This window comes from Callionymus lyra, chromosome 10, assembly GCF_982586985.1.
Source record: "Callionymus lyra chromosome 10, fCalLyr1.hap1.1, whole genome shotgun sequence".
Lineage (NCBI taxonomy): Eukaryota > Metazoa > Chordata > Actinopteri > Syngnathiformes > Callionymidae > Callionymus > Callionymus lyra.
In genome coordinates, this window is record NC_141827.1 from 15,711,597 (window position 1) to 15,722,097 (window position 10,501).

Below are 10,501 nucleotides of genomic sequence, written 5' to 3' on the forward strand. Positions count from 1 at the left end.
TCCCCCTGCAGTCGTCATTGTTTGTCAGTCGGCGTGCCAACAAAGCCTGCTGTCTGATCAACTCTGCCAGAGTGATAATCTCGGCATCAGTGGAGTTCTCCTCAATGCGAGTTCACCTAACCCACAATCGACTGTACGCCAACCTTAGTGACGTGTCACTCAGTCTTTTATGTGTTGTGAGTCACACATTTCTTCTTCTGCTTTCCATCAAAGATCGCTTTTCCTACCCCCCACCCATCTTCCCTCTCCTGTCATCATCCCTGCTATTGTCATGCATATTGGACCTTATGTTTGCAATGAGTCACAGATCCATGGGTAAATGTCACGGCGGAGTGTTATCGTGAATCTTCCACCTTATATACTGTCAACGTCCAGCCGCCGCGTTCCTCTTTTATTCATTCCGTCTTTCCCGTGTTGGAGTATAATCCCAATAAAAGGCTTATGAGCTCACCCTCCTCTTCTTTCATCCTCCTTCTCAATGAAACAAAAACCTCCTTCCTCAAAGTCACACTCAAGAACAAATGTGTGTTTTTTCAAACCCCTTACTTACAAGTGCTGTCATCCCTCGCAACAGTTCTTTCTCGACGCCGGTACAGACCATCAACAGCACATTTGAGCAGCAATTATAATTGTATTGCACGTACTTAACCCAGTTCCATCAGTCCTCTGGATGCATTTGTCCGCCTTCATGAGCGAGTGCGTGTCGGCGCCTGGTGAGTGCTGGATAAAGCACCACTTCTGCTTTCAAGTGATTACTCTATATATAGGGTTGAGCAACCTATAAGAATGGAGGGAATATTTTGAACACAATGATGTCAATTATGACTGTTTAAAACTGGCGGCAGTGACTCAGGGAGTCGATTGCCTCGGCAGGAGGCTGATTATATGCCGACTTAATTCAGGTACAACGTATCACCGTGCACTCCTGTTCATTTTGTCTGACACAGAAAGTAAATCTGTCCAGATCTACATGTCTGTGATGTTTTTATATCAATATATGATATATATGATCAATTTTTGGACTTCAACTTGGATCTGGTCTAGAAAATATTATCTTAAAGCAGAGAACCAGGTTTTGGTTCAGTTTATTTTGGTGACCCGCTCTAGTAGAAGAACTCACATTTCCCCGATCCTTAAAACTCTTCACTGGCTGCCAGTTTCTTTCAGGATCAATTTTAAAATTCTGGTTCTTACTTTCAGAGATATTCATGGTCAGACTCCTCCTTACATCAGTGAATCTGATCCATCCTTACACCCCAGCTCGGGCTCTGAGGTCTGTGGATCAGAATCTACTGATGGTTCCTGAACACGCTTCAGGACCAGAGGAGAGAAATCCTTCCAGACTGTTGCTCCTAAGCTTTGGAACGATCTTCCTCTCCCTCTGTGTTTGATGGAGTCTACTGACATTTTTATTTGTGCAGGCTTTTCCATGATTTTCTGGAACTCCTGTGTTTGTCACTTTGTTTGTCTTGGCCTTTTAAAGTTTGTATTTTAAAATGTTTTGCTGTTTAGGTGCTTTTTGACACTGGTAAAAAATAACAAACAAGACATTTAAACTGCCCACAGTATGTGGTTGTAAACGCATTAAGACCTAACTGAGTGCCTCAACGTTCTCTCCCTAAAAGCACCAACAAATGTAAATAAAAACGTACGATAACAAAAGAAAGTGGTTGGATGTGACAATAACAAGCTGTAGGCGGGTCATGTTTTTTCTCTAAATGTCATCTCGGTCATTGACGGTAATAAAATGTGTCCCATCATCGGGGCAGCTACTGTGTTATCATCTCTCCTCTGGCTCCAAACATTCGCATTTCCCTCGATTATATGGTTAATTACAAATATATAAATACATAATGATTTGTTATATTATGAAGCTAAACATGTAATGTAATAATAGTTGATATGTAGTAGAAGCTTACACTTGAAATACAGAAAAAAATTGAATATTTTATATATATTTTCATGCTGTCAGTTTTCTCCTTCACTCATTCAGGTCACAAGTTGGCTCCCTTCACTGCCGGCACTATGTGCCACTTTTCAAAACCTTTTTTAAAATCAAACCTTATGATTTAAATACCATGGATCCAACAATGGAATCAAGGGCTTTTTCCTCATCAAGAATCAAGAGAGAAATGAGCCCTTTGGTGTCTGTCTGGTCTACATACCGCTTATTAAATCTAACCCATTTTTAGTCAGACCTTCACTTAGATAGGATTTCTAGGTTAAGGCGTGGCTGGTTTTTTGGTTTTGCAGACTCTGTGTCCCTCTTAGCATTGTCAAAGAGGTTCAAACAACTCTGCCAGCTGTTAAAAAAAAGTTATATAAACTCTAAAATGGGAAGGAGTTGTCACCTTGCCTTGTCCACAATGAGAAAAGAATGGCGTATGATGAAGAAAACATTGTGTTTTTGAAGAAGAAGTTGAAAGACTTTACAGTTTGTCAATAGAACACTGTGACTACAAGAAGAAAAAAACCCTACCTTGACTCGATGGGGGTTTAAAATGTTCATTGCAGCAGTTCAATACTATGGCCAGTAGGGGCATGTTGAGCTCCACCGCAGTAACGGATGTCACTCAACACACAATATTATTTTCTGAGTGGTAGAAGGCAGTTTGTATGTGGCTGCATCTCTAAGTCCCTGCAATCATACACTTGCATTATAGCAAAAGTATATCTAAACAATGATACAAATACTTTGAAAGTCTCTGAATTTGGCACCTTATCGTGAATAAGAGGCGATCAAAGCTCAATAGTTTGTCTTAGTAGCTGCTTGAGTAGCAGTGACACATGAATGTGGATAAACGTGTTTCAAGAAAGACTTAATGTGAATTGTTACGTTTATTTAATAGACACATAAAGAGCATAAACATATTTCCTTCTTTATTTATTAGAATATTTCTGAAGATTAGATTTGTTAGAGTTGACAGAACTAGAAAGTATTCTATATTAAACATGTGTTTCACTTAATACTTTGCATACTTTTACTTGAATTGAAGAAGCATTCAAAATAATATCTAATTCATCTGTTCATCCCCCAACCTTTCATTCAGTCCATCAAGGTCATGTCTCAGTTGTATCAATGAAATGACCAAAATTGGATTCAATTTGTAGGTACTTAACAATACCCTCAAATTTAAAGGTCAACCCGAGCAACTCAACTGGTTCATTCTGATTTGTAAGAAGGAAAGACATACTTTTCTTTCATTTTAGAAGAAAGCCTGTTGTATAAATGTTCCAGATCTTTGTCTGGTCCAGCACACTCACTTCTTCTCTCTTTCAACTCTCTGTTGAACTCTCTGTTCCATCCACCATCTCCAAGGAAACGATCACCACCATGGCCGAGGTTTTCTATATGCAGACGATGGTTGGATACGTCATTGAGCAATAGTTTATAAATATAATTGATAAATCCAGTGTTCAACTCAGAAGAACACAAGTACAATGTCGTGTACCTGATTATAAATGTTGTTCTTAGACAAGGAAAATGATCCTAGAAATGTGTGTAAGAAAAGTCAATTACGGTACAAAAGCAAAGTTAAAGTTATGTTATTTATAAAGCCGTCATAACGCATATCATATTTCATTATCCACAATCTGATTCATTACCTCATCGGTATCCATCCTTCATTCTGTTCATGGGAAATGTGGTCTTCCGTTGGGCTAAACACTACCACTTTAGTCCACTGGTGTCGCTCGACTTCGCATAGAGCTGCTTTAATGGATCAATAATAATAATACTATCAGTTAACCCACCACAACATCAGACCCTCTATAGCTCATGGCTATAGCACTCGACTCCCGACCCATAACAATCATGTTTGATCCATCCATCATTTCAACCTGATTATTTTTTAAATGTTTTGAAATGAGTCTTTTTATATATTTTGGTATTAGCCACCAGAAAAATAACATATAATAGGATACAAAGATTGACATGGAATATCATCTTTTCCCTCCACTCCTGCCCCCAAACTCAGAATCTAATAAGAATAAATCTAATAGCGCAAGGAATGAATGAGTCCCTGAGTCTATTAGTGTTGCATCATGGGAGGAGCATTCGTGCTCCATCTGCTTCTCTGCTCACTGATGTGTTCAGAGGATGACTGTCATCACAGTAGTTTGTTCAATGATCTCCTCTCAGCAACTGTCACCAGTGAGTCCAGCTTCAACCACAGAGCCAGCCCTTCTGATCAACCTGTCCAACCTGTTGACACTCCTCTTGGACACATTTCCACCCCAACACACCACAGCATAAAACAGGACACTAGCCACCACAGACTGGTAGAACATGCAGAGGAGTTTCCTGCAGATGTTAAATAAAGAGAGAGATACTACATTGTATTGTATATCTGAATATTTATACACAACTGTTACAGACCATGCTGTTGACCGCCACCGTAAACGTAGCTATTACTGTATATGCGCACGTAATACCCTTCCTGGAGAGCTGGGTAAGCGAACTGAGCGCACCTTCGCTATAAAACCGCAACAAAGTCTTCCCCGTGTGTAATATAAACAGTACATACATTTATCTGAAGCAGTTCACAACAAATAACCTGTCTCCTCAAAAATAATTTGGTCTATAATAGTAAATATTCAGATTTTTTACAAAGTACATTTACGTTCCTAAAAATAATAGTGATACTGTAGAGTCAAGGATCGAACCCTGGTCCTTTAGATTTATTTTCTTTACTATATCATGTGTGAGGCTACGTAGTATGGTAATAATGAAAAGGAGAATATTTATTCTATGTCTTAAAAAGCAAAATTGCAAAAGAGAGTTTTGGAAAAAAGATACGTTAAAATGTGTAGGAATAAAAAAAAAAAAAACGGAAAGTCACTTTGAAATACGGTGATGGATGTCAAAAATAAGAGGTAAACAAAATATAAGATTTGAAATAAATCTCCAGCTTAATTGATGTCAAGCGTACGCGATGAAGAAAAGCGATGTTAGATGAGCTGTGAGGTACTTGCGCAGGAGTTATCATGGAGCTCACTAATGGCTTTAACCGAGCCTCTAATTAACTCTACCTGTCTGGACGCGTATTTAACGACTCGCCGTTCCTGCCTTCCATAAATGAACCGTTGCCTCGGCCACTTGATGAGCGTCTGACTGACAGGCGCGCCTGGCAACCGTCTTCCTTCCCTCCTGAGAGAATCCCAGCAGCGAGCGTGAACACACAAGACACGGATCGATTTTCTTATTTTTTGACTCGTCTATTATTTTTTTGTTTTTCTCAAAGAACAGCCGGGGGAACCTCGGAAGTCTTGCGTGGGCACGAGACGGATTCACGGTGCACGTACATGTGTGCTCATGAAGTTTTGCCCATTAGCTTCTCACAGTGGATGTTTGAACAAACACAACGTGTCCACCCGGTTGTGTAAAGTCATGTCAACAAACACAGCAACTCACGCGTAATTGGGCAGAAACTGACAGCCGGATGAAATGGAGTGTCTATATAATGAGTTTTGTGCGAGACGAGGCCTATATTACACCATAAGCTATAAACGTATCCATTTATAAGTGACACTTTGGGGGATTTATTAGCATTCTCCAATAAAGACCCCAGTGTAGGTTTTTGTATTAGTTACTTTCTAATGCCTTTCAAATCCATTTTGTGAATGTAATATCACTTTGCTGCAACCATTTGTTCATCATGTTCTCACCCTAATTTCATTTAACCCAGCTTGTCTCGACTTGTCAGATTACATTAACCTGACTTTCTGCTCATCTTCTCAAGCAAATTACTCATCTTTCCGAGCTAATAAAATTAAAGTCCTTCGTCGACAACATCTGGATTTACTGCCGCATCACAATGTGGTTGAATATTTGGAATAATAAGTACCAACTTTTTGGGGTCCCCACTTAAAAATTTAAAAAAAATTTAATGATTGGTGTTTTATGGGTGTCTCCTGATGATTCAGAATTCTAGCCTGAACTTTCAACACTTTTTATACTATTTATTGAAGTAGTTTTATAGTTAGAAATATTTTTTATCTTGTCTCTTGTCTAGGTATTGACCCGTTTTCGCTTCTCTTAATTAAACTGCTAGTTTAAAGTTTCTTGAGGTAATAATACATTATATATATATATATATATATATATATATATATATATATTGACATCTATATTTAATAGTTTAACTCTTTGGATGTAAATATCTTTAAAATCAACTGTGGGTTGATAAAATTCACTTAAATTCAAAATATGTACACACATATATATCTATTTATATATATACTTTTTTTCAATTACTTATTTTCCAAATTCATGTAACACGGCAGTAAAACCACCACCATACCAAAAAAGTAATTGTCAAGCTTGGCCCATGTGCTTTTATCATTTTTGATAGTTTTTTTTGGTCTTCTTGCATTGAATCTTAGAACCAAAAACTTAAAGTATTTATTTTGAATTGCTGTCAGAAAAACTTCTACATCCTCAAGGCCGAATGACTACAATCAAAAGGCTACATGTGGCCCCCTTGCCAAACTTACATAAACATTTTTGATGATCAACTTCTCGTATTTTAGTAAATGAAGTGAAAACACTAACTTTTGTATAAATACAAAGGGATTTTAATGGTGCATAAATAACAGTTCAAATATGTATTCTTAACTATGTATTATTCTACAAGATTGTATAAATGTGTGTATCCACCTTGTGATTGAAAAGTAGAAAAACATAAGAACGACCTCTAATGACCTTGATAAGTGCGGGAAGGTATGGATGAATGTTTCTGACACATAAGTGTGTCTCTGTGAGTAAAACCCGTAATTTCGGGCCAGACCTTGAGTGGGAATTTTTGGCCGCCCTTCACGGCCAAGGTGTGTAGACGGATTCCTCTGTCAATATTTTATCCAAATGCTACCTGGCAACGGTCCAAAGACGGTCACCAGGGGGAACGTTCTTATTTTGGGTGCAAGAGGTCACTTTAAAAATGACTAAATCCATCTCACCCTGCACATGACGTCTACGACCTTCCAACCTTCAATTAAGAATTCACACTAGATGCTTTTTTTTCATATCTAAGAATGTACGACTAAATACTCTGGTTTCATTTGCTGCTCATCTTCAATTGAATAGCACAGGCTGGAATACCATTGAATAAACTTGGCAAGTCAATCTTGGTTAAGTATTGGTACTTGGAACACCACCTAGCTAAAGACGTGTGGCTAGTGCTAACCGGACCTTGGACCACGACTTATGGTTGTATTTGTGGTGTACATAGGTCAAGCCAAGGTCGAATTAAATACAAATATAATTCAATAAATACAAGCACAAAACCAAAAATCTCCTCCAGAGGAAGACAAATAACAGAAAGTCCACTTTCTTAGTCCATCATGAAAATAGAAATAGTCCATAGAAAAAATAAAAATGAGCCAATGAGGGTCAACAGGAAGCGAGAGCCACTAGAACACAAAAAGGCCAAATTTAGAACTAAAGAAAATCTTGCCAAAAAATGAGGAACAAAAAGCGCTGACAGAAAAGCAGTCAGGATTCAGTCTCTTAACGACGAATGAACGAAGCATGCAGGAGTCAGGAGATTACCAGGGTGAAGAGAAGCGACCCACTGACGCCGGCAACAGGTCCGCATTCCGTCTTTAAGCTGCAGAGCTCGATTGGCCAATTGTCGGCAGCTGTAGTCTTGCCTCACCGACCGTCGACAAAGAAGACACAGGGCAAGAGAAAGGGAACAGGAAGTGATAAAAAATAAAATCTCAGGAAGGGGATCAGGACGTGTCTTAATGTACCCTGTAAATATTTACAAATAATTCCTTTGATATCGAGAAGGAAAATAGTTATTTCTTGGTTTTTAATACAATGCTTGTCCAAGCTAACCAGGGCCTTAAGGTGGGAAAAAATAGTCTTATATAAAAAGTCTTGGTACTTCCTAAATGACAGTGTTAAGAACAATGTATTGCTCGTTGGTTCTTTCACACCAGATATATGGTGTGAAAATATGTGGTTTTACCTTCCAAAGTAATACAAAGCAACTGCTTCCCCTACAGAAAATAGCTTTAAATACAAGGTAGAACACACAAATCAACTTTTTGTAAAGACATGATGATTGACATGGCCTTAGTTTATAATGAGACAAACATTCTTGGCCAGAAATAGAAAGTATCCTGATGAAGAGCACAACAGAAATAGAGCTAATTTCCATTAAAACAAAAACAAAAAAACAGTGTGAAGGTCGTCAAAGACGTTTTGGAATACTGAATATGAAGCATCTAATGAATAATAACATGAATAAACATCATTCAAGAATACATGTCAAACATTATGTTCCAATGACACATAAACACGATCACATCACATAATGAGGTCAAACACTATTGAAGTATGAATTCATTATTATGTTCGATATTGAAAGTATGAATGAAGGGGTATGATTCAAAGTGTACGGTTGTGCAAGACTTACAAAATTTTGAAAATTGTAAAATAAGGTACTGGACTTCTAACTCTCGAAAAAGTAGTATTATGAGGGAAGTTCTCATGAGTTGAAAGACTGAGATCCGCATCTAGAACAAATTCTTGTGACCTTTTAAGTATCAACATTTGTTAAAGCTGTAGGAGACGAGATTAATTCAATAATTGTATTGTTTGTACTTGTATATACTCATTACTACCTGTGACAGAAGAAAAATAGGTCACTGCACATCTCGTTTAAAGTATTTGAATCATTATTTTGAGAGCTTTCAACCGTTCTTATATATACATTATAGATTAATCATAATAGTTGTTTATACATCAACTTCAGCCTATCCCTAATCCATCGGGCGAGAGGTCGGGGGGCACCCTGGACATGTGACACAAAAAGACAACCAATCATACACACACCTATGGATAATTTCCCCCGAAGTTCCATATCAACATCTGTATGTTTTTGGACTGTGGGAGGAAACCCGAGTTCACGGAGTAAACCCACAGACAAACAAACTCCACACAGAAAGGTCACAGGTTGGTTCATTCCTGACGTGGAAGTGAACCGGCAACCTTCTTGCTGAGAGGCGCTGACCATTCGCCCCCGGTGTTACATTATATTGAATTATTTATCACTGTTTGATCCGTCCATCTTAATGTTATACTGTTGTCATTTTCCTCTCTCTGCACTTCACTTACTTCCTCCTCTGCCCGCCCCTTCCTCTTCTTTCAGAACGCACCGACCAATCACAGGCCGGAGACCGAGAAGAATAGGTGGGAGACACACCTGACGTGCCAAGAGTCGCCGATCTCGCCGTCCGTGAATTCATTTCAACACTCTCTTCCCCTTTTTTCGATGTCCTGATTTTGGGAGAGTTTTTCTCTCCCGCCTCGTGCTCGCCGACATAAATCCCAGTCGTCCGGCGAGCGATGAGGCTGTAGGTTGTGTGTCCGTCTCTCGCCACAGCGTGGTAATGACACTCACACACACACTTTTTTTTCCCTCCACCCGAAAAAAAAAGAGCTAATGAGCGAATAATTGCGCGGCTCTTTGTTGTCGTTCCTTCTCTGCCGATTCAAAGTCCGGATCATCAATGGTCTCCTTGATGCACATGGAGCGACTTCAGCAACACACTGGACAGTATGCATGGTGTCCTTTCTCCCTGTGTTTCCATGGTGACGGCGAGGAATGGCTTTGGTAAGCAAGGTGTGGAGGAACCTTTTGAGATAACCTTTAAGGTCAGCGCCGAAGCTCGGGCCCACACACTTGACCCCCCCCCCCCCCCCTCATCCCCACCCCATATATTTGTGCTTTAAAGCAGGAGCTTCACTTAACAAGCATTTCCACTTCTATACGGACACGCTCGGCCGGGGCCGTGAGTGACAGGCGTCTTTTATCGCTCGCCAACAGTCACTCGACCGACCAAACCGGGGAATATTAATACACCTCTCAGTCGTACAGGTGTCTGTCAGACGGCGTGTTTCACGGCTGCTTAAATATTTAAAAACGCTCTTGAAAATAGATCTGACGGGATTCATTATTCATCGTTCCATCACCGCACCGAAGACATTACTCACAATAAAAACCGCCTCGTGTACAGGAGAGGACGCTAGCGTTGGAACCAAACATCCTGTCAGGAATTTCAACTGGGAAAAAAAAAAGAAGACAAGAATAAAGCACTTCACGATGAGGAAATACTTCTTTGACCTTCTCTCTGTGTGTGTCGGTACCAAGCATGGCAGCAGTGAGCTCTGGTGAATACTGTCTATAAAAGAGAGAACAGGAGGAAAAACTCACCGAGCAAAAGGTACAATTCGTCTATTCTTAGAGGAATGTTTTAGATGGAATCACAAACTGTCTCTATCAGGAAGTGATAGTCCGGTGTTTAAGGTAACGTCTTCATAGATCATCATATAAACATTCATCTACTTTGGTTGGTGTTGAAGCAAATGTGTTTCGTTTCCTCCGTGTCACTTTACAATTTAAAATCCGATTTGTTGACCTGGAAAAGGTAAGTTCCAGAAGTCATGTGACCTGTTGAACTGTAGAGCTATTTCCACGTTTAAGTTATTATT

General features: G+C 39.3%; 1 protein-coding gene across 3 annotated transcripts in view; it reads left to right on the top strand.

The window, feature by feature from the left end:
• The window catches only part of chchd6b (coiled-coil-helix-coiled-coil-helix domain containing 6b), a 48,716-nt gene extending 38,593 nt beyond the window's left edge, over window positions 1–10,123 (top strand). For all 3 annotated transcript variants that reach the window (XM_087800814.1, XM_087800816.1, XM_087800815.1), the window contains one exon: window positions 9,159–10,123. In XM_087800814.1, coding sequence (XP_087656940.1) covers window positions 9,159–9,199 — 41 coding nt within the window. In that variant the 3' untranslated portion in view covers window positions 9,200–10,123. The remainder of the gene's footprint in view (window positions 1–9,158) is intronic.
• The last annotated feature ends 378 nt before the right edge of the window (window positions 10,124–10,501 follow it).